The sequence below is a fragment of the Pyrus communis genome, chromosome 5, assembly GCF_041283825.1.
Source record: "Pyrus communis isolate YQ-2024b chromosome 5, ASM4128382v1, whole genome shotgun sequence".
Taxonomy (NCBI): domain Eukaryota; kingdom Viridiplantae; phylum Streptophyta; class Magnoliopsida; order Rosales; family Rosaceae; genus Pyrus; species Pyrus communis.
The window spans coordinates 31,826,593-31,850,393 of record NC_142569.1 but is presented as its reverse complement, the minus strand read 5'-3'; the positions used below and the strand labels follow the sequence as shown (position 1 = coordinate 31,850,393).

At 37.2% G+C, this 23,801-nt stretch overlaps 3 protein-coding genes, 1 long non-coding RNA gene and 1 pseudogene across 7 annotated transcripts; 3 read left to right on the top strand and 2 right to left on the bottom strand.

The window, feature by feature from the left end:
- Positions 1-750: 750 nt before the first annotated feature.
- On the top strand, positions 751-7,248 carry LOC137725307 (cleavage stimulating factor 64). 4 transcript variants are annotated; one of them, XM_088694957.1, is made up of 10 exons: positions 751-1,066; positions 1,279-1,357; positions 1,913-2,087; positions 2,631-2,664; positions 2,766-3,010; positions 3,086-3,163; positions 3,878-3,913; positions 4,018-4,485; positions 4,799-5,047; positions 6,720-7,248. In XM_088694957.1, exons 1-10 carry the CDS (start codon positions 1,036-1,038, stop codon positions 6,867-6,869), a joined length of 1,545 nt encoding a protein of 514 aa, XP_088551083.1. In that variant the 5' UTR covers positions 751-1,035; the 3' UTR covers positions 6,870-7,248. The 4 variants fall into 4 exon arrangements, with proteins under 4 accessions (XP_088551083.1, XP_068320055.2, XP_068320053.2 ...); XM_068463954.2 differs by having other exon boundaries at positions 4,012-4,485; XM_068463952.2 differs by having other exon boundaries at positions 765-1,066; positions 4,012-4,485; positions 4,799-5,062.
- On the top strand, positions 6,881-8,110 carry LOC148697153 (uncharacterized). Its single transcript, XM_088693464.1, has 3 exons — positions 6,881-6,917; positions 6,988-7,031; positions 7,597-8,110. The coding sequence occupies exons 1-3, from the start codon at positions 6,881-6,883 to the stop codon at positions 8,032-8,034; spliced, it is 519 nt and encodes a 172-aa protein (XP_088549590.1). The 3' UTR covers positions 8,035-8,110.
- A 649-nt stretch (positions 8,111-8,759) lies between these two features.
- Positions 8,760-9,874, bottom strand: LOC148697152 (monooxygenase 1-like; annotated as a pseudogene).
- A 2,137-nt stretch (positions 9,875-12,011) lies between these two features.
- On the top strand, positions 12,012-13,614 carry LOC137725306 (Oxidoreductase family protein). The gene is made up of 2 exons (XM_068463951.2): positions 12,012-12,536; positions 12,828-13,614. The coding sequence occupies exons 1-2, from the start codon at positions 12,072-12,074 to the stop codon at positions 13,443-13,445; spliced, it is 1,083 nt and encodes a 360-aa protein (XP_068320052.2). The 5' UTR covers positions 12,012-12,071; the 3' UTR covers positions 13,446-13,614.
- A 5,946-nt stretch (positions 13,615-19,560) lies between these two features.
- LOC137724363 (uncharacterized) lies at positions 19,561-22,191 on the bottom strand. Its single transcript, XR_015962096.1, has 3 exons — positions 22,116-22,191; positions 19,970-20,251; positions 19,561-19,882 (listed from the first exon to the last, which is right to left on the bottom strand). It is a non-coding gene; the product is annotated as an uncharacterized LOC137724363 (long non-coding RNA).
- Positions 22,192-23,801: the final 1,610 nt, after the last annotated feature.

Here is a 23,801-nt window from a genome sequence, read left to right as displayed (position 1 = left end):
TAGTCTCTTGGAGTTTTGTAACCGTTTCGACATTCTTGTTTGTTTAATAATATTCTATTTGGTAATCTTATTCGTGGCGTACTCTGATATTCAACTGTATCGAGGTAAGTTATGAATCGAAAAACACAGATATTTGATTGTGGATTTCTAAATACAACCCACTTTATTTAATTTCATAATTTAGTAAACATATGAAAAGTTAAGAACCAAGGAATGTTCGCGTAACCAAAACATAAGAATGAAGGACTCGTAGAACTTATAAACATTGTTAATATCAATTCTGGCTTTATTTTTAAGTAGTCGGTTATGAATTTAATGGGAAACTTGTACTTTTCTAATTTAATATCTTAGTAAACACCTGAGAAAATTAAAGAAGAGAAATAAATTTTCACGCGTATTTTAGTAAACACATGAAATGTAAGAGCTAAAATGTACTTATTTGGTATGATAATAAGTATAAAGGTATACGAGAATGAATGAGTATGAGATAAACAAACCTTTATATTTATCCTCATTCTTTATTGTTTATGTATGTCATATCCAAATCATTAGCACCAACTATTATATATAATGATACTTGGACTAAGAGCAGGAGATTTAGGCTAAACCACTTAATCAACATGTCATAATAATTTGATTTTTAACTCGTAATTTTAAAAAATTAAACACTACGAACATTTTAGATTTAATATATCGTACCTGTAAATATCACTGATATTATTACCAACTTTTAACAGCAGGCTCTTAAATAAGACAAAAAATCCAATTGACAGTAAACATTCATAAACCGCCGTTTCTTGCTTCTTCTGTTTTCCTCCACCAAATCGATCTCCTCTCTCTCGACCTTGTCTGCAGTTGCCTGCCGCTGCTAGCCCTTTCTTCTTCACTTCGCATTCCCTGAATTTCACAATTCCCAAATTCGTCTCGGCGAGAGGAGTTAATCGCAAACACCGAAAGCGAAGAACAGAAAAGGATGTTAAGAGGGAAGAAGATGAAGCAGCGCTTCACCTTCTTCTTCTTCTCCTCTTGAGATTCATGGCCACTTCTCAGCACCGCTGCGTTTTTGGTACTCTCTCTTTTTTTCTCATTCATTCATTCATCCTCTCTTTGTTTCCCTTTGAATTCTTGCGGGTTCGATTTTGATTCGAAATCAATCGCAACGAGTTCAATTGAGTCCGAATGCCATTTCTTAAGGGTTTTGCAGAAATTGGGTTGAAGTTTTATATGGGTAATTTCTGATGTTATTTTTTTTTTGTGGTTGAATTATTTGTGATGCAGTGGGGAATATACCTTACGATGCCACTGAGGAACAGCTTGTAGAAATCTGCCAGGAGGTTGGTCCTGTTGTATCTTTCAGGTCAGTCAGTTGACTCCCTTCCCAATCACAAACTTTACAATTTTACATAAACCCTAATATTTAACTCTAATTCTGCTTTATGTTGTACTTAGAGACTGATTTATCATCATTCCGAAGAAAAAACAATATAATTTAATCACAAATTTTACGAACCCTCTTCTTCCTGTCCTTTTCAATTTTAATTTTGCTGTTACGTTTCACTTAGAGACCGATTTATCGTTGTTCAGAAGAAAAAACAAACATAATCTTTACCTTTCATAATTTAGATGCGGTTGAATTTCAAAGGATGTTAAATAGGTTGTTCTTCTTATGCTAGTGAAGCTATATGCTCTAGGATGTTAAATACGTTATAAATGTCTACAGTTTTTAAAGTGCGTTTATAGGCGAAGTTCTATTAGCTAGCTATTTTCGTGTAGCTGATGTTACAATATTTTTAAGGTTATGAAGTAAGTGTACTGCATGGCAAGTAGCCAAACTTAGGTGTTCTAGAAGTAGCTGAATATTTTTAATATATTTTTCTATGCATCCCCTTTTTTTTTTTTTTTTTTTTTTCAGACTAGTCATTGACAGAGAGACCGGGAAACCAAAAGGATATGGGTTTTGCGAATACAAGGATGAAGAGACTGCTCTAAGTGCTCGTCGCAATCTTCAGGGTTATGAAATCAATGGCCGGCAATTACGAGTTGATTTTGCTGAAAATGACAAAGGCACTGACAGAAGTCGAGAACAGGTGAATAGGAGACTTTTAGCTGCAGTGTTATCCCATTTTCTTTGCTTTTCTAAATTTCTTGAAGTTATGTAATTAGCATCACTGTAGTCTTTTTTCTTTTACTGTCCCCACTCTATTATTAGAAGTGGCTTTACCAAGCTAGAAGGATATTTTGTAGGTTCTAAATTCTTGGATGACGAGTCTGACCTGGATTGTCCAACATTTTGTTTACTTGACCATTGGTTTGGAATTAACAGTATCTAAAAGGGCTGGACTACACTTATATTTTGGCTGTTTTCTTTGGTTTGTCAGACATATTTTAGTCGGTTAATCTGTTTCAAGATTGTTTGCACTCTATATCCCTCCTTTTTTAAATGATCTTTATTCTTTTGAGATCAGTCATAGTACTGTTTCCTTGGAAATGTGGTCAATAAACCAAACGAGTGACATAAATCATCTTGGTAGTGATAGTTGAATAGGGGGTTATGCCAGGATTGCGTATGTGTTAGTGCATATAAATGTTGGTTTTATTGTAAACTTAAGGTAATTTTTCTCCATTTGCAGGGTCGTGGTGGACCAGGACTGACTGCTAATGTTGGTTAGTTTTCTTCTCTTTTTTCTTGTTCTTGTTTACTGAGTTGTTATTTGACTTAAGAGAGGTCTGAATTGTGCTATCTTTTTCTTTTGGTTCCATCATAGATCCCCATAAGCAAGTAGGGGGACCATCTGTTCATGCAGAATCTCTTCAACATCAGCCAATTGGTCTCCATATTGCTATTACTGCTGCTACGGTCATGGCAGGAGCTCTAGGTGGTGCTCAGGCTGGTTTGCAGTCAGCTCAAAGTGGCTTGCAGAATCAATTGGCACCACCAAATGATCCCTTGACACTTCATCTGGCCAAAATGTCTAGGGGTCAGTTGAATCAAATTATGGCGGAACTCAGGGTTAGAAATTGAAGAAGCTTATTTCTTTATTTTGGATCCATCTTGGTATGTTTCTCATACTTTTTCTAATTATAGGTAATGGCTATACAAAACAAAGAACTAGCTCGTCAACTATTGCTTGCAAGGCCACAGTTGCCAAAAGCCCTCTTCCAGGTGAATATTGACTATTTGTATTAGAGTTTATGTGGTACAGATTTCAACCAGTAAATTTCTTTTTTGATACTACCCTTTTGTTAAAGCTTTCATGCATATTCTTTTGTAAATATGTAATTTTGTTTGAGAGGTTTTCCTGATATCTGACCATAAACTTCCTGGAAGAGTAGATTTGATTGAGCTGTATATTTCTGGTTTCCTTGTCCAGCGAGGTCTTTCAGACATGCTTTCTACAGAATTTTGTTTTCCCTCCTTTTGTCTACATGCTCTTTTTACCCTTTTTGACTTCAATTCTTCTTGAACAAGGTGAAGTTTTTTGAATAATTAGTTGTAGACAAATTGTTGTGTCAAATTGGGACTCTCTTAACTGAATGAAGCATATTGGAATGACCACCGTGTGTAGGCTTTGCGTTCTTTTAGTTAGGAAGCATGGAGTAAAAGCTGTTTACATTGCAATTATGAGCATATAACATCCACATTCATCTGCATTGAGTTTTAAATCTGAAACACTCATCTCGATGCATTGAGTATCTATGTCTTGAAGTAGAAGCATTCTTGTGTCCCTGTCATGCTTTTGGTTACCTGCTAATGATCTAGATGATTCCACACTTGAAATTGAAGGGCCAACATACTCCATAACCTTTTACACTTGTGCTTTTGCGCTGTTTATTTTGCTAAATTGTTATAGTGTTGATATCTTAACTTTGTTTTCAGGCACAAATAATGCTTGGAATGGTGAGCCCACAGATGGTTCGTTTCTCCACCTGGAACTTTTGTCATATCAATATTGTTAAGTACTTGTGCTTAATTAACTTATTAATGGTAAGACATTGACTTTCCTTTTTCAGTTGCAGATGCCAAATATCAGGCAAGCTTCAGGTCATACCTCACAGCCTCCATTCAACAAGGCCTTGCAGTCTGGGTTGGTGCCCAATGTGCAAGAAGGCCAATTTTCTGCTGTACCTCAAAATCCATTGGTTAGAAGCCAGTTTTCTGCACCCCAACAGCAACCCACGCAGCCTCGAATGCAGCTTCCACAACATGCAAACCACCATGTTTTGCAACAGGCCTCATTGCTGGGGCAATCGGGAGTTCCAACACTTCCTCCCATACACCCTCAGTCTTCAAGTGGTTTGTCCATTCGACCCCAAACTCAGCTTACAAATTCTTCTAGTTCAAACCAGAAAATGCAGCCTTCTTTACTACAGCACCCGGGTCAGGTTGGACGTGCAAATTTTGGGCATAACATGCAGATGGTTAATCCAATTGCTACTGTACAGCATTCTTCTTTACCTCGTCCTCTGTCTGAAGTCAGCTCCCAGGTGCCATATTTTATAGTACTTGTGATAATTTTGATTTTGATGTTACGTTTGATTGAAAAAAGAGGATTGGTTGCGTAGGCGGATAGAATAATTAGTTAAGCTGAACAGAAACTTACATAATGCATTATGCTTGTTGTGTTGTATTTTAGTTGACATTTATAAAATTTCTGGATGAAGGTTGTGTTTACAAAATTCAGAGGACTAGGGTGCGAAAAAATTATCTGACCTCCATCGTTTTGTTCTTTATGCTTTTAGTTAGCTTTTTAGTTTTTGTCATTGTTTGTGTTATCTAACTTTGCTTTATTTGTTACAGCCTGGTTCTTCAATGTCTTTGGGAATCAACAAGGACGCTGATAGATCCTTTCAAATGGTTAACGATTCTGTAGAATCAGTCAAGCGTTCTTCAAAGCTAATGAAATTGGATGATGGAAGGGGTAGCTCTTTGTCAAGAGTGGGTCTTAATGTGCCTAATGCCAATGGGTCTGTATTGCCCCATGCTTTGCCTGCGAAACCTGTTCATAAGTCAGAAGAAGTACAGCACTCTGAGAAACAGATTTCTCAGGTAATGTCTTCCCAGGTGATTACTTTATTCCAGTTTATTTTTCACATTTTCGCAGCTAGTTCGGTCTTGAAACGAGAAAATTTTGTGTGAAAAGAAAAGTTGTCTTGCTGCTCAGTGACACTGATTTTTTTGGTATCATGAATTGCTGGCACAAATTTTTATTAAGATTATGTTGGGGCCTGTGCCTCCAACTGAAAAGTATTAACCAATTGGCAATAGGTGGATTCCTAAAATCTTATACATTGAAATATAAGCCTCAGAATACCTGATGTGAGAATTGATATACTCAACACATCCCCTCGCATGTCCGCTCACATGAATTTATATTCTCCCTTATATTTGAAGTGGAGCAAGTTTTACAAAAGTAGGCTTGAAACCTGACGAGCTGCTTGTTCTGATATCATGTTGCTTCTACAGCATCTAATAGAAAAACCAAGTGCAAGGGCATATGGTTTTTATGAATTGAAATGTTAGATAGACAGAAAACAGAAAACAATGTGGGACTTTATATTCTCAGCCAATTGGGAAAAGTTTTGTGACATTCCCCATATTTTTTGTAGCTTAAGCATTGCAAAATTCTCTCTGATAAAGGGGCTAATTTTCTCTTAACTAGTGGATGGAGGTTCGGAAAAGAAAGTCATTTGGATACTGAACTATTGGTTTAAATCATCTGTAGTGATTAATCAACATCTCAAAGGATTTTACTTGTGGGTTCTTGATGAACTAGCTTATATAACATAAAGACTTAAAAGGAATTTAGAAGTGATTTAATGATGCAAGAGCCAATTTTTTATTATGATAAATAAGCTCATCCAAGTACCAGGCACTACATGATTGAGTGCTTGTTTGTTACCTGGAATTAATGTAATTTACACTTGTACTCTAGGTCTATTGTTTTGGATTCCTACTTTAGTTGTCTTTGACCTTCTTTACGTTACATGATCAATGTCTTAGGTGTCATCAATTCTGCGCTTTAGAATTCCTAAGCATATTAATTTGGGTGTTTCAATGAGCCATATACCATTGTAGAATGGAGCAGAATAATGGATAAGTTTCGTTTTGGTGCCTAGGATCAGTCCATATGATAGACCTTGGATGTTGCTTGGAATATGCAGATGGATAGAATAGGAAGGTGGGTTTTGTGAATGTAGTAACAGGCTCTTCTGACATTGATAATGCAGGTGCTAAGAATAAGTTCGGGGTATGGAGATTTGCTTGGTGTAACAGGGGCCAGCAATTAATAGGGTGTGAGGGTATTTCTTGAATTAGTACAAAGAGGTGGAGGTGAGGATTGAAAGGCCGTCTTGAGAGTTTAGAAATTCACATTTTTGTGCTTTTCTGAAATTGTAGCTTTTTTACTAGTTCCAAAAGAAAATTTAGAATGCTAGCACATATTAACAGTATCTAACACGTGCCTAGAGTTTGTGCTTCGGTCATATGTGAACGCATGTATTTTCAGTTCCTTGTTTTAGTTTTGAAGCATTTTTTGAGATTGTTGCTCCAGAATCTTGATGCAATTTACTATAGTATGCAGTTAATTTTTTTCACTGTTTATATGATTGAAGTTTATTATAATAAACTTTATTCTTCTCGAAAAACAACCGGATAAGAGATACTGCTCCAATTTGCCATTTGATCTGGAGTATCTGACATCATGATTAATCTTTCTCAGTCTGAGCTTCCACCTGGGGTGGAGTCTGCTCTACTACAACAAGTTTTGAGCCTAACACCGGAAAAACTGAGTTCATTGTCTCCGGAACAGCAACAAGAAGTAATAAAGCTCCAACAGATGCTTCGGCGAGATCAGATTCAGCCATCGTAGCAAAGTCATAAATGGCAGTTTCGATGCAGCAAGTTGTTACATGTGCAGGTACCAACTTGCTTGCTAGAGCAACAAAAGGCGTGGTATTGATTCAATCAATTTTGATTGTTTGTAACAGTATGTTCACGTAAGGAGTCGATTCAGAGGTTCTGCAGTGCAGGAGTACTATAGTATATTTTGTATTCGTGCAGCCTACACAAAGCTTGTGTTTTAGTCTAGTCAGTAAATTAGTTAGAATAGCAAAATTTTGTCTGTATCACAAACATTTAAATTTACGTTCCCTCAGCTAAAATTTGTTGCTTCACTTTTGACAATCCTTCGCTCCAAACGTTGTGTACTTTGCTCGAGGTATATTCAGATACTACAAAAATTTCTCGTACACGTATCGTTTCGTCTACTAAAGCTTCATGGATCGCTTCATCATCTGCCTCGTCACTTGTTTTCTCCTCAGTTGTTTTGTTATTTACAGTTACTTGGAAGTATTGAGGGTGTATGACTCGATGCCCGGCGAACAAGGAATAAGAACATCTACAAATTTGCTTGCAGGGCGGTCGTTTGTCTTTTAGGCTTCGTTTGACATGTCGTATAAGGGATTGGATAGGACTAATAGTACGAACTTGGCCGTTTAGTATCGTGTTAAATAGTCGCCGTATTAATTTAATCAGCCGAATAGAATAGTCGGGTATACACCTTCTTAATAAACCCTCCAAGAGGAGTGGATTATTAGTTGGGCATAACCTTTCCTCTCTCTCGCACTTCGTTCTCCACGACACCTCCTCTCGCCGTCGTCCCTCTCGCCGTCATACCTCTCGTTGTCGTCGTTCTCCCGGTCGCTACTCTCTTGGTACTGTTGCACTGCTGCTCTCTTGGTACTGTCGCTCTTCGTGAAATCCGTAAGTACCAGAAGAGTACTGAGCTCTTGATCAGGAAGTTGCCATTCCAGAGGCTTGTTCGTGAAATTGCCCAGGATTTCAAGACTGATCTGCGTTTCCAGAGCCAGGCGGTGTTGGCACTGCAAGAGGCTACTGAGGCCTACCTTGTGGGTCTATTTGAGGACACCAACCTATACGCCATCCATGCCAAGCGGGTTACCATCATGCCTGCTGAACAATATTTCATCTGGGCAATTTTTTGGTATTTTTATGTATTTTTGTTCAACTTTTAATTTGTTTATTTTTGTTCATTTGGTTGTCTGCAGCCTGACTGTTGAACAATATTTCATCTGGGCAATTTTTTATTTTTTTTTAAATTAGATTTTGCTTAACTTGGGGCTTTTTAATTTGCTTTTTATTTTGAAGTTTAGGATTTGAAAAGTATTTGGGTTTTTAGATAATTACATATTTATATTCGATATAGTATGAATAATACGGTTATAGTCCGATACTGCACCAAACGCTCGATTAATTTAGTCAGTACTATCTGGTGGCTATTTATCCTATCCGACAGAAATAGTCAGTACAATCCGAGCTGCCAAACGAATTCTTAATTTATGGTTGGGAAATAATTTTGTATTTAGAGGTTGTGGTCAATAATTGTATTTGAATAAATCTGATATTTTGTGTTAGATCATAGACCGCGGAAATGCATAATCATTGTGATGATGCATTACACATCATGCTCAGTTTTGGGGAAGGGATTCAAATTTGGTTTAGGGGTTCCGGTAAAACGCTACTTAACCAACTGGCCTAACCTATGCAATGAAATACTGTACTAATAGTATATTCTTGTATGAAGTGTTGGATTATCTTGGTGAATAAGATTTTCTTTCTCAACTCATTGCGTCATGGGTTTAAATCTTCTTCCTTTCATATAATGTAGATTATTCTATCATTTGTCACAAAAAATAAATAAAATAGTATACTCTTGGATGAAAATGTCCCAAAGAAGTCTTTAAAAGCGTCTACAATCATATCGAGTGTGCCAAGTTAGATCTCTGAAAAGAGTAGCCATCAAGATTAAACACACAAATTGAGCATCAACCTTGAATTTTGTTGCAGCACACCAACTAGATAAGTTTGTGTAGACAGCATACCAATCTCATCTTTCTTTCACATACTTCTCCAAGGCTTCTCTCACTCCCCTCGATTTTTATCGTAATTTTTGGCCAGCGTCGGAGCCAAGTATCTAGAAATAACAATGGCATCTTTGATGCCAGCGGAGCCTCCCTGACCGAGGAAAGGCCCCATTACATGCATGGCATCTCCAGCCACCGTCACGCATCCTTCGAAACCTTCGAAACCTTGCACTGATCTGCTCACATATACAATTTTCTTGATGTAGTCATGATGCACCTTATCTGCTATGCACTGAGAGTTACGAACCAATAGACCAAGTTATCATGAATTGGAATTCTTCCAATTGTGTTCGTCACCTTAACTTGTACAAACCCGTTTTCAAAATTGTAATGATATGATATAGAGAATAAATGAAACGATCGACTTTGGCTTGGATAGGAAGTTAACGAGTCCAACTTAACAGAGATTTCTTGGCATCCAAGGGGTAATTGCCAAGCTCTCTAATCCTCTATCAAATGACATGACAATATTTCATTTATTGAACCGACTTCAAACTTTATATATTTCTAATGGAATTAAAGTACTAACATGTATATCACTTGATAAACAAATTTGATGAAAATATTTTATGACTAGCATCACTGAATTAGATACTATTTAGCGATAGCTGTCATTGACACTCTAACAATGTTATATTGCACACTCCTCGCTTACCCAAACGATACTTCTCGCTGCTTGCCATCATTAAGGGTTATGTCACGGGCCCTATACAAGACAAGAGTGAGTTATTTCGTATTAAATAGACATGTTTACTAGGCATACACACCCTTGAAGTGGTAGGGCAGTTTGCCTGAGCTTTGAGGCCACGCCAAGCTCATCCAAGGCTCGCCAGCCATTTGCTCGAATAGTGATACCTCCTCCACTACCACGTAGGGATTCTGATCTTCCCAACACCACACTTGTGAAACCCTTTCTGTATGATATGTGCATAATGTATACTAAAAGAAGCGCGCACACACTATGGTGTGTGAATATAAAAAACTAAAAGGAAAAAGAAAAATATGTGAAAGAGAGAAGTGTGAAAGAGAGAAGTTTGAGAGAAATGTGAAGGAGAGAGAACATAGAAGATGTTTAAATCTTTATTTTTTATTTTATAAAATTTAAAATTAGAGACATGCTTTCATGACATATGAGTGAGCAAAGAAAAAAGAACACCACAATTTAGTTTATGCAGAATTACCGCTATTGCCCATGATTTTAATTTGTGATAGAAAACCAAATTGTCCTTTCATTTAGTTATTATTGATAAAAATTCTTCTCTTTTAGTTGACAAAGAAGGTTTTGTTAATAGGTAGTTTAGATGATTCATATACACTATTACGACTACTATTTAATCCAATCGTCAAACGGTTTCGGATTTGAATGATTATTTGTAGAGATAATCTTTGAAGGAATGTCTGAAAAATGAACAGTTGGCTATGATGTGAAGTGGGTCTTGCAAATAATCCCTTAAATAAGCTGGATCCCTTGACGTTTTAAATTTTAAATTTAAATTTTTTTTATTTAAGGAGAATTGCCTATATTTTGAAAGTTTTTATAAAAATGAATAGTATTGAATTTAAAGGCTATATTTGATAAATTCCCACATCGTACAATTTATAAATATAATTCTATGCAAGAACGTGGGTAAAATATTACAATATATATATATATATATATATATATATATATATATATATGATTAAATTAATTTCTATTTCAGTAAGGATTTTATACTATAATTGAAAATCACAATTTATATAATACATGCGACAATTACAGACAACTTTTGAAATTAATTGAATCTTATATATTATTAAGGATTATGTTTGATAAATTCCCATATCGTACCATTTATAAATATAATTCCATGTAATAACGTGTGTAAAATATTACAATATATATAATTACATTAATTTCCATTTCAGTAAAGCTTTTATGCTATACTTGAAAACCACATTTACGTAGCACATGGGATAACAACAGGTAAAATTCCAAATTAATTAAATCTTATATATGATTAAGGGTTATATTTGATAAATTCCCACATTGTTCCATTTATAAATATAATTGTAGTATCCCACATCGGCCACACGAGGGCTGACCTTGGGCCTTATATATCCATTCGCAACCTTGTTGGTTACCAAGACGCGTTTTGTGGCGACGGCGCTGGCTTCGGCTGGAGGTACCGGTTCCACAGGAACAAAGCCGTGCGGTAGCCCTGCCTTCGGGCCAGGGAATGCCAAAGCGGACAATATCTTGGTAGCGGCGGGTTGGGATGTGACAATTTGGTATCAGAGCCGGACTCGTGCTGGTTCGGTGTGTGACGTTGTCGTTGGCTACGGCCGACGGGGACGTCGGCTCCCTAAGGGGGGTGGATTGTAGTATCCCACATCGGCCACACGAGGGCTGACCTTGGGCCTTATATATCCATTCGCAACCTTGTTGGTTACCAAGACGCGTTTTGTGGCGACGGCGCTGGCTTCGGCTGGAGGTACCGGTTCCACAGGAACAAAGCCGTGCGGTAGCCCTGCCTTCGGGCCAGGGAATGCCAAAGCGGACAATATCTTGGTAGCGGCGGGTTGGGATGTGACAATAATTCTATGTAATAACGTGTGTAGAATATAACAATGTGCATAATTATATTGATTTCCATTTTAGTAGAGATTTTATACTGTAATTAAATCTTATAAATGATTATATATATGATTAAGGGTTATATTAGATAAATTCCCACGTCTACCATTTATAAATATAATTCCATGTGCAAGTAGTCCTTTACCACAGTGGTGGAAATGTGTTGTGCTTTTACATAATGGCGTGGGTTCGAAATCCCGTCGGTGACTAATCTAACATTTAACTTACTAATGCTATCGTTTCACTCAATATATATATATATACATATATATATATATATATATATAATTCCATGTAATAACGTGTGTAAAATGTTACAATATATATGATTATATTAATTTCTATTTCAGTAAGGATTTTATACTATAATTGAAAATCACATTTAATTAAATATTATATAACATAAAGTTTCTGTAGTATTCAGTGGGAAACAAACACGACCAGCAAAATATCACCACACTCAGTCACAGTGACACTAACACCCACAGTGCCGTTGCTTGCCTCCCTCGAGATGTCTTCCGAAACGCCAATCCGATTCGGAGTTGTGGGCTGTGCCGATATAGCCCGGAAAGTCTCGCGAGCCATCACTCTTGCCCCAAACGCGACACTATACGCCGTCGGAAGCCGTTCTATAGAAAAGGCCACGGCGTTCGCCAATGCCAACAACTTCCCTCCTAACGCCAAGATCTACGGCTCCTACGACGCCGTTTTAGACGATCCCGATGTCGATGCCGTCTATGTCCCGCTTCCCACCAGCCTCCATATCAAGTGGGCCGTCCTCGCCGCCCAGAAGAAGAAGCACATCCTGCTGGAGAAGCCTGTGGCGCTCAACGTGGCGGAGTTTGACAAGATCACCGAGGCATGCGAATCCAATGGGGTGCAGATCATGGACGGTACCATGTGGATGCACCACCCCAGGACTGCCAAGATGTCCGAATTTCTCTCTGATGCTAACCGTTTTGGTCAGCTCAGAACGGTATGCCCTTCTGCTCCTGGATTGCCAAGATGTCCCAATTTCTCACAGAAAACATGTTGTTCTAGTTCCATATAATACTGTTAAAATTATTGATTCTACTGACATGACGTGCTTGGGGATGGAGGCCTTGCAATATATTAGGTTATTGTAATATTAAAAAAAATGTAACTAATGACATTTGGGTGTACAGTAGCGTGCTTTTTGTGTCCAGTTTCATTCAAATTGCAGTTGACGGATATTTTGAAATTCACTTGCTATTGTTCTAAGAACATCCTCCTTTTGGTTCCACAGATACATACTGTGTTTACTTTGGCTTTTGATCCTGAATTTCTCAAGAAAGACATCCGGGTGAAGCCAGACCTTGATGCTCATGGGGCTCTCGGGGATGCAGGGTGGTACTGTATCAGGGCAATTTTGTGGGCCAATAACTATGAACTGCCAAAAACTGTAGTTGCTTTGCGTGGCCCTGTACTTAATGAAGCAGGAGTGATTTTATCTTGTGGGGCTTCTCTGCATTGGGAAGATGGGAAAGTGGCAACCTTCCACTGCTCCTTCTTATCAAGTTTGACGATGGATATAACTGCTATCGGTACAAGGGGAACTCTGCATGTCGATGGTTTTGTTATCCCTCATCAAGAGAAAGAAGCCGCTTTTTCTGCAGCTTCAGAAAGTTGGTTTGATGAATTGGCCATCAGTTGGGTTCCGCCACCAAGTCATCACATTGTTACCACGGATCTTCCACAGGAAGCCCTCATGGTAAGAGAGTTTTCTCGTCTGGTAGGCGCTATTAAAAATGGTGCAAAACCTGAGAAGAAATGGCCAACCCTTAGTCGGAAGACACAGATCGTAATCGACGCTGTCAAGGCATCAATTGCCAAGGGTTTTGAGGCCATCGATATCGCATATTAACCGAGGCTCATCTTATATGTCTTTTTCATCTTATATTTGAACTGGGACGTTCTTGTAGTCAGTAACAACTAATAAGAATAAGATGTCAGTAATAAGAATAAGATCCTCATTGGCTCAGAGCCTCATGAACTTGTCTGATTGGAACATTACTGTTGAAATGTATGCTAAATAAAATTAAGGGTAAATTATATTTTGAACCTTCAAATTTGAGTGCAATTGCAACTGCATACATCATCCTTAAAACATTACAATGTCATACACAAACTTGTATTTTAGTTGCAATCATATATCTATTAGTCAAACCGTCAATTTGACCGTTAGATGATGATATGGCAACTGATAGTCCAACTATTGTGCTTGTCAATTTGTAGAGCATTCGGAATACGTCATTTTGCATCTCATAAAAATATATGATCTCTTGTATTTTAGTTTCACTCAATAGGTGTTAGTTTGTGATGAATTTGTTGGAAAAGTAGGGTCTAATTGCTATATTAATCACCCATAAAATTCATAATTATCATATAGGTTAAATACAAAATTTAAAACATGCACATGATCAACCAAATGTTAAATGAAGATGACATAATGAATTAGAAAACCTGAAAATCGGTCAAGGCAAGTGTTAGAGATTTTTTCCTTGACATAATTTTATGCCCTACTACGACGCTCGTGGTTGATCGGTAATTGTCTCCGAGAATACAACGAATTATTAGTACAACTAGGTTGACTAATCATAATATATGGCCATTACAAAACTCATAACCATGTATGGAAATTAATTTTGTTGGAGAGTAGTTGTTACTAATGTTAAGTCCTCCAAATATATATTGCGACTTACTAAGTAATTTGGCAACGCCTGGATAAACTCCCTTGCATTTAAAATATTATTTTATGAAAGGTCCCTAAACTTTTAATACCTTAAATAACTAATTGTAAGAAATAATTTAAAACCGTCTTCCGACTAACTAACCAAGACATATTTCTTAGGAAACTTAGCTACTTTGATCACTTGTTGGGTTTTGGTTGCACTTTTGATCCCTCTCCCACAAAATTAGTCTTTTGATCAAATTTGCATGTGAAGAGTCCATACTACCCTTCATTAATCAGAAAGGGGGAAAAAGAGCAATGGCGCCCAAACGAAACCCAATGGCACTCCTCCTTTCGATGTTAAACTCCACTCAGATAACAGCATCACAAGGACGTCATAACTATAGTGCAATTACTCCACAATGACACTACAACGATACTTCTCCTTTTATGATTATAAACCAACACTACCACAACAACAATGTGATGACGCCCCAACGATACTCCACTGATATACCTTATTTTATGATTTCGGAACCCCGCAATCACAATAATTCATTCAATAACCCTTTCCTTCTTCTTTCCACAACCACCACAACCAAATTTCAAATCGAAAAATCAAATAATGAGCTACTGCAAGATGAGAGAGAGAGAGATTACTACAAACATGATCCACATTCTCTATTAATCACAAGAAGGAGCAATCGAAAGCTTACCACACTACTTTACGGTGTGCCAAATGTTCTTCACCTCTTCAAATTTGATTACTCAAGGCGGAGCAACTAAAGGAATGAATCCGAAAATGGATTTAAGAGTGTCGGTAGGGTGTTGCCGCATTTTTTTTGTGGTTTTTGATCAATGAAGGGCATGTTGACTATTAAAAAGATCAATGAAAGGCAGTATGGATTTTTCAGAGGGAAACTTGATCAAAAGAGAAATTTTGTGGGAGAGGGATCAAAAGTGAAACCAAATACCAAAAAGGGGATAAAGTAGCAAATTTTCCTATTTCTTCTCTCTTTCTAAAAGCAAATTACATTTTTTTTCTTCTTAAACACATATCAGGTCTCAAGCATAGGTTTAGTCGTTCCCACAATTCATTCGGATCTGAAAGTCACATCTTCGATAATGGCACATGATTGGTCCCACAAGACTTTAAATTAAATATTTATGAAGGCTCGTGGCCAAGAAATGAAGAATGCCATGATGGCCTAAAGAAGATCTTCGAGTGGAAATTGTATAATTGGCAAGGACCAAGGTCTGGAGAATAATTGATATCCAATCCAAGGCAATCAAGGTCCATGATTCACCAAAGAAAAAGAGTTCACGAGCTTTTTAAAGAGGTATGGAGGAGATCAATACATGCAGAAGTTCACAAGGGCAAGGATCGAGGTCAATCAATCCATAAGGTATCGTTTGGTATGCAGACGGGACGGGACGGAACGGAACGGGACGGGACGGGACGGGACAGGAAGGAATGGAACGGAGCGGGAGCAAAGATGCCCTCGGATGGAAACAAGGAGGAAGAAGAAGGAGACGGAGAGGTTATAATTTTGTGTTCCACGGATGTGGAACAAGTCGTTCCAGGGGGGTGAGGTGGAACAAAAATTCATCCAAAACTCGTTCCGTGGAACAGCTTGTTCCACCCATTTTAGTCGCACCAAACGTGGGACGAAACGCCTTGTCCCACTCTGTTCCGTTCCGTCCCACGTACCAAACGGTACCTAAAGGAATGAATACTACAAAATGAGTTGATCTAGCGGACATCATATCCCGAGATTAGAGTGGTCGCGGAAGGAAGGTTTTTCAAATGAGCAAGACTCACGGGCGAAACAAATGGCCAGTCCAGGGCCGATGTTGCTCTATAAATATGAAGATTCAAGAGAAGGGAAGGGACACCTGACCAAACACGCAACTTATCATTCTATTTTCTCTTCAATTTCTGTCCTAGCATAAGTAGCCCTAGTCTAGATTATTTTTATGCAATTTACTTCTACCACTTGTCTTTCAATTTCTTTACGTTATGCAATTTAATTAATTTATTGTTATTTCAATTATCTTTTTTATTGCAATTTATTCAAGCACTCATCTTCCAATTCTCTATTTTACGCACTTTACTTTCTGTTTTGTATTCTTCAATTTTATTTAATTACAACGCACTTCTATTTTCTATGCACTCGCTCATCATTTTATTTACTTTCTTGCTAGTAGATTAGTTTTACATTTATTTTCAATTCCTTTTACTTTCTCACTTGATACATAAAGAACCTAGGCCAAGAAGAGAGATTCCTTGCTCAACTGTCCAATTGTTTTGATTAGAATCCAATCTAAGGCGCAAACACAAATCATGCTCACGTCTTTTCCTCGTTGGCCACTTTTAACCATGTGGTGGCATGCCCGCGCATTCCGACCAAAGAAGGACAAAATATTGTTCTAGGTCGCCTACACCGACTGAAAAGAGGGAAACACTTGGGAAATGCGAAATGGGTCAAAAGATATATCAAAGAAGTCCTCATTACGTGCCTTGACATATTATGTGCTTTTGCACTGATCGAGATGAAAATACACATTATTATCGTATGGATAGGAGGTGATTTCGAACGGATCGGATTGAGAACAACGTTTCTCCATATTAAATTTTCAAATTCAAAATTTTTCAAATTTTCAAAATTTGAGTACCTTAGAAATTTCGGAACACAATTTGAAAATTCATATAATTTATAGGTTTCTGAATATTCTCCACCTTTTTGTACATACATTATTATTCTTTTTATATTTTGATATATGCTTATGTATAAATTCAATTTTATTGGTGCACTATACTTTTAATATATAATTTTATGTTTGTTATAAAAACAATGAATGTGACATCTCACATCGTCCAGGGGCGTGATCCTTATATGTATATTCTCATCCCTACCTAGCACGATGCCTTTTGGGAACTCATTGGTTTCAGATTTCGTAGGAACTCCGAAGTTAAGCGAGAAGGAGGCTAGAGCAATCCCATGATGGGTGACCTACTGGGAAGTTGCTCGTGAGTTCCCAAAAACAAAATCGTTAAGGAATGGTAAGCCCAAAGCGATCCTTATATGTATATTCTCATCCCTACCTAACACGAGGCCTTTTGGAAGCTCACTAGCTTCGGGTTCCGTAGGAACTCCAAAGTTAAGCAAGTAGCGCGCGAGAGCATTCCCAAGATGGGTGACCCATCGGGAAGTTCTCGTGTGAGTTCCCAGAAACAAAACCGTGAGGGCGTGGTCGGGGCCCAAAGCGGACAATATCGTGCCACGGTGGTGGAGCGGGTCCGGGAAGTGATCCGCCTCGGGCCGGGATGACAATTTGGTATCAGAGCCTAACCCTGGCCGTGGTGTGTTGATGAGGATGTCGGGCCCCTAAGGGGGGTGGATTGTGATCCTTATATGTATATTCTCATCCTTACCTAACACGAGGCCTTTTAGGAGCTCACTGGCTTCAGGTTCTGCAGGAACTTCGAAGTTAAGCGAGTAGCGCGTGAGAGCATTCCCAGGATGGGTGACCCATCAGGAAGTTCTCGTGTGAGTTCCCAGAAACAAAACCGTGAGGGCGTGGTTGGGGCCCAAAGCGGACAATATCGTGCTACGGTGGTGGAGCGGGCCCGGGAAGTGATCCGCCCTGGGCTGGGATATGACAATGAACAAATGGAATCCAAAATTAAAAATAAAATATAAACGTTGATTACAAAACACATGATTTGAGTAAATCATTATAAAAAAAATAAGAATATATTGGAAAAAATAATAATTATTGGAATAAGTTCAAAGCCATGCCGGAAAATTTCAATCTGAAATTCGGAACTATTAGAATCCCTAAATGCATTCTAATTTTCGAAAATGATTTGAATTCAAATTTCAGGGTTGAATTCAAAATTTCCAAATTGAAACACTATTCCAACTTGTAGTCCTACGTAAATTTCAGGGTTGATGAATACTTACACTAGTGCAAAAAACAGTTTGCGTGACGCAGGTCATTCGTCGTGCAAAGTAAAAAAGCGTTGCCCAAAAATTTGCTCAACGAAACCTTTGTTGCGTGCCAAATCAGTGAAAGTAGGGTTTGATATGGAGAAACAGTTTACGCGACGCATGTTACTTCTTCGTCGTGCAAACCTTTTTTTTTGGCAAAAATATTTTTTATTTAATTTTTGATAAATATTGTAATTAAATTCTAAACAATAATTAATAACCAAGAAAAAGTATTTAATTATAAAATATATGAAAATGTACATACAAGATGTCCAAACAAAAAAGAAAAGAGTAGTACTAAGCCTACCCCATTGTCTTATCTTTCCACCCACATTATATTTCCACCCACTATAAAAAGGTAAATAATAACATCACTCTTTTCGCACCCACCATTATTCCAATTATAACCTTTTATATATCTTTAAGTTCTTTAATTTTTATTTTCTGTGATATGTATATATAAATATATATATGTATATATAAATATATATATGTATATATGCACGTATAATATATTTATCTCAAGAAAAAAAACCAACCATGGGACATATTCAACAGTAATTCAAACAACAAACAAGAATCCATCAAGGCAGACATGGAAGGTCTATAGTCACCTTTTTTCTGGGTCAAGCTCGAAGAAGGACGGAGATGGCAAAAGAGGTACTGGTACATATATATCATCATAAAAAAACAAGTCAGAGTGCCAATTAAAGATTGAATATCAAACTATGGACAAGAAATATGAGTATGTCAATGCATTGCTGCACTTTGGTACATGTGCAGTGAGAATTACTTTGCTCGATCCCTTACTCTTTTTGTTGGATTGAGGGTTGTGTTCTGAAGATATTTGAGAGAGAAAAAGGAACCGTAATGAGGCAGATTGACCTTCAAAGACGGATGTCTCGCCACTCGCTGCAAAAAAAATCAGACCTCCAAAACCCCAACAACACCATGACCCCCAAAATTACAGCCACGCCAACACTTATGCCCTACCCTATGCCACCCTTCACAGCCTGGTCATAGCCTCACAACCACCCACCTGCACGGCTCCACCCACATATTCCCCTTCGCTGTACGCAATCTCCATTCTGCCGGAATTATATTAAGGCTGTCATCCATCATGAGAGAAAGGGAATTTGAAGATGGAGGAGCTAGAATCGACGCCACCGTTAGGGAGGCGTGCGGGTGTGGACTGTTTAGGCTTGTATAGTAGGGTGGGTTTTTAAATTTTTTTTCCTTTTTTTTTTCTTCTGCTATTTCAACTAATGATAATGTGTCAAAATGTTAGTAGTTATTGTTTAAGTCCTTAAATGTCATTTTATAAGATGAGATATTTATCATTGATATTTATATTTTAAAAAGGGTGAAATGATAATACAATAGGGTGGGCTTAACACCACTCAAAGAGAAAACTACAACAAGTAGTCTTTTAGGTTTTATACATCAGGCTATTAGGTATTGGTTGGGCCAAGTGGCTAAGAGGTCGAAGGTGGAGAAAGATCAGGTGCTGGCATCGGGATTTAGAGGTCGGACATCTGTAAGGCCAGTACAATAATACTCATCTGCTTGCCTTGGGCCGCAAGCTAACCTTTTAAGGTTGTAACTTCCTTCTTCAGGACCTCTCATGTGGTTGATCTGGAAGAGAAGGCACCCATTTCACAATCATAAAAATAATAGTTTTAAAATGAAAAAAAAAACGTAGTGAGAATTAGAAAAAGTTACCTGGCTGGGAGGCCCCACCCTCGACTATGGATGCCTAGAAAGTGTGATCAGAAGGCTCTGGCTCGCGACGGCGTCGGTGAGGCCACCGTGCACTGAGCGGTTGAACCGACATTGATGATGCCGATGATATGGGCACTTGGGACGCCATAGGAGTAGGCCTCAGTAAGAGGTGTAGGCTCCCTTATCAATGGAGCAGTCACGCCTGGAGCAGTAGATGTTGATAATGCAGAAGGCACATTGGTCACGATCCAACGACGAGTGATCAACGACGACATTTATACACTTTTTAAACCATAAAAATATAACATTAGAAACTAATCCTTTCTTGCATTTGAAATTAATCAATTAGCAGCCAAAGTAATATCATATCATTTCTTGCATTTGTTCACTTATATATAAAGCAGTAGTGCAACGGTAGACACAATACTAATTAAAGATGTCAACTATACTTTAAACCAATGGGATCAGATGTTCTGTTTATGTGTATCTTGATTATTTTGGTTGCAATTGCGATGCCTTCTCTATGTGCAACTAAGCTCGATTTTATATTTTTATTATTAAAATAAGTGCACCAAACAAAGTGGCCATACAACATGATATGCAAGTTAACATGATGAAAATCAATTTAATCTGTCGTATTTTTATTTGTTGTACTTTCATTGAAGATATCATGACAACATGTGTAAGAAGCTTGAAGGTCTCATCCAACTTTGATTATAATATGAAATTATGCCAAGAATGTGCTAATACTAGACTTTACCACACTATAAGCTTAGACTGTGGCTAGATAGCCTAGTTCTTTAACCAAAATTAGTTCACTCTGAGACCCTTCACGTATGGACTCCAATTAAATGGAGCTTGACTAGACACACTGTCGAAAGATAACCAAAACCAGAAGGTTTTTTGGATGGAAGGTCAACCAACATAGTTAGTCGACTACTTCATTAGCCAGCGGTTGGCTGAAGACCCTTACAATTTAAATATCCCATGCGACTACCAATCACACTTCAGATTCAAGTTAAGACAACAAAAGAAATATCCACATAGTTTCTTCAATCCACTAGTGCTACCTTGTGTTTTCCAGACTCCACATATTTGAGAAATGAAATTTTATTAAAGAGTTAAAATTGAGAAGAAAAACCTACTGAACCAGAGATCCACCCACTATATGATGCAACCCTGAATCAAATCCAAAAATACACCTCTAACATTGCAATACAACTCTAAAAACTATCCTACAGCAGCTCCCCAATCTAATAAAATTACAGAAAATGCAAAATCTCTAAAGGGTTGGAGAAAGCAAGAAACCATAGTACACACACTAGAAGGAAGTTAAGCTCATGTCATTACCCAAGAAAGATAGGAAAAAACAATGCAGACAATTCATTCACTACCTCACTGACAATCCATGACAACAATGCAGGCATCCAATGCAACAACAAGAACCCAAGTGCATAGCATAATTAGCAGTTAACCACCATCGAAAAGAAAAGTGAATTAGTAATTAAGCTGTGTATGTGGGTGCATTACATAATAGTGCAATAATTAATTGTTATTTACAATCTTAAAAGCAAGCAACACTCATGTTTTCTGGGCAGAAAAGAAAGAGAGAAAAAAATCCATATGCCACTGGGATTATACTACCCTACTCTGTTTATGATTCTTTGTTTCTATCTTTTTTCTTCTTCTTATAATAGGTAAGAATACAGTTGGGGATGGCATGGCCCAAGGAAATTGATCAAGCTTTTTTTACTAACGTGATTATGATTCTTTGCTTCAAAAATATTAATGTCTTGAAGATATTGTTGAACTAAAGCATCAGATTCTTTTGGGGGTCTGAGTAGTCTCTATGAATCCTATGTTTTCATCTTTAGATTGTGAAAGAAAATGGGATACAACTTAGGTAGCCATTGATGATCAATATATTTTGAAAAGTAGCAATTTTTGGTTTCTTATTTCTTGACATGGAAGTGGTATTCATATCAAGATCTTTAACCATAATGTGTAGCTTCATAGTTGTAACTTGTGCATCCCTTGTTGATCCCCTTTTGCTCATCTCTTGCAGAAATATTATCTTAATTACTGGATCATTGTAATAAACAGCATATGAAATTACCAGTGATTTCGAAATGCAATGAAAACTTACCAAATGGCTTAGACCAACATTGTTTTAGCTCCTTGGAAGTTTCTAAGGTATCTCTTCCTCTTCCTCCAGGAAAATTCTCCTGTATAAATCAAAAGATAAGAAAATCACATAATATCCCTGAAACCGATGCTCAAATCTATCTGTTAAAATTAAACAATGTAAACTTCATAAAAAATAAAATTTAAAAAAAAAAAAACTACATGTGACTTGAATTCTATGCAACTCTTCTAGAGCGAAAACGCCAAAAAGTGAAGTGTGCCAAATGACTGAGGGGGAAACATACAAATCTTTTGGATAACAAATCAAATTCTTCAAGCAATAGAAATGTTTTGAATATTTTAAATCACATAAAAATATCACTGCCTAGAAATCTTTCCTCAACTATTACAAAACTTTAAGTTTTGCCTCTCAATTTCGACCAAATGAAGGTTCATACTTGGAACTTAAAGTTCTTCTGTGTGTTATAACTAAATGAGTTTTGATAAATTATATGGTGAGATCTATGGCTGGTTGCAGAGGGTGAAGAATCCACCAGTACCGTTGAAAGACTTCGCCAGTATTGAATCCTAACACTAAAATTCGGTTTAAGCTTAAAACCCCCAATTTCTAATTTAATTTTTCAAATTGAGTCTAATTACAATACCAAAATCTTCAAATTAAGGCATTAAAGCCTGATTCTGACCTTAGAAAGAAGAAAAATTAAGAATTAAAAAAAGATAGATACATGATTCTGAGATGAATCTATGGCACAGTTTGCAATCAGGAGTGGCTGAGATGAGCGATGGAAAGAAGAGATAAGTGAGAGGGAAGGATGAGGAGGATGAGGAGGATGAGGACTGGCTGATATGAGCGATGAGGAGGAAGCTACGGGAAGAAGAGAGAGACCAAGTGAGAGAGAGGGAAGAGAGATCGACTGTTTTTCAATTGCATGGTTTGCACCTCCATTTGGGAAAATTAAAAAAAAAAGAAACACCTATTTTTTACAATTGCACCGCCAAAATTCTCACAAATGACGCAATGCAGGTATACATCTTGACGTCGCGTAAAGTGTTTTTGCGTAAAGACCACAATGTGGTGTCATGCAAGGTATTTTTTTTGCTTTTTAATATTGTAAAATATATTGAAAATGTGACTTTACTCCCTTCAAATTCAATTTTTTTACATAAACCCTACAATAATATATTTTTCTAACAAAAACCTGACCCGAACTACAATAATAAATTTAAAGCTACTTAATAAATATACATACCATTAAATTTCTTAAGTATTATACGTACAACATAAATAAATTTAAATTTACTTAATATATATATATATACCATTGAAATTGCTGGGATACGATGTATGAAACTAGTTTAAACGATCCAACCGTCAAACTTGTTTGTATATACTTTGAGATTGCATAAGCCAAAAATCGCAAAAAAAAAAAATTTTAGATATCAAGTAACGGGAAAAAACTTTTCGACGGTTATAAAAAAAAAATCACGATTTAACGGTTATTTTAACTCCGATTTTGATGATTTATTATAGCTACACTCTTTGATCCTATATGAATACAATGAATGAATTCGATCTTCAATCTAAAATATTTACCCTACTGGATACCACAAAATCTTATGTTATACTTTCAAAGTATAAATAAACTCCAAGTGTTAGTGAATCTATCATTTTGATGGGATACACATT

What these genes read in the sequence shown, in the direction of transcription:
- LOC137725307 (XM_068463952.2), top strand. Translation starts at nt 1,036, where the DNA reads ATGGCCACTTCTCAGCACCGCTGCGTTTTTG. An exon ending in GGTCCTGTTGTATCTTTCAG is followed by an intron (nt 1,358 to 1,912) that starts GTCAGTCAGTTG and finishes TTTTTTTTTCAG; the next exon opens with ACTAGTCATTGACAGAGAGA. An exon ending in AGGACTGACTGCTAATGTTG is followed by an intron (nt 2,665 to 2,765) that starts GTTAGTTTTCTT and finishes GTTCCATCATAG; the next exon opens with ATCCCCATAAGCAAGTAGGG.
- LOC148697153 (XM_088693464.1), top strand. Translation starts at nt 6,881, where the DNA reads ATGGCAGTTTCGATGCAGCAAGTTGTTACATGTGCAG. An exon ending in GCAAGTTGTTACATGTGCAG is followed by an intron (nt 6,918 to 6,987) that starts GTACCAACTTGC and finishes TGTTTGTAACAG; the next exon opens with TATGTTCACGTAAGGAGTCG. An exon ending in AGAGGTTCTGCAGTGCAGGA is followed by an intron (nt 7,032 to 7,596) that starts GTACTATAGTAT and finishes GTGGATTATTAG; the next exon opens with TTGGGCATAACCTTTCCTCT.
- LOC137725306 (XM_068463951.2), top strand. Translation starts at nt 12,072, where the DNA reads ATGTCTTCCGAAACGCCAATCCGATTCGGAGTTGTGGGCTGTGCCGAT. An exon ending in GTTTTGGTCAGCTCAGAACG is followed by an intron (nt 12,537 to 12,827) that starts GTATGCCCTTCT and finishes TTGGTTCCACAG; the next exon opens with ATACATACTGTGTTTACTTT.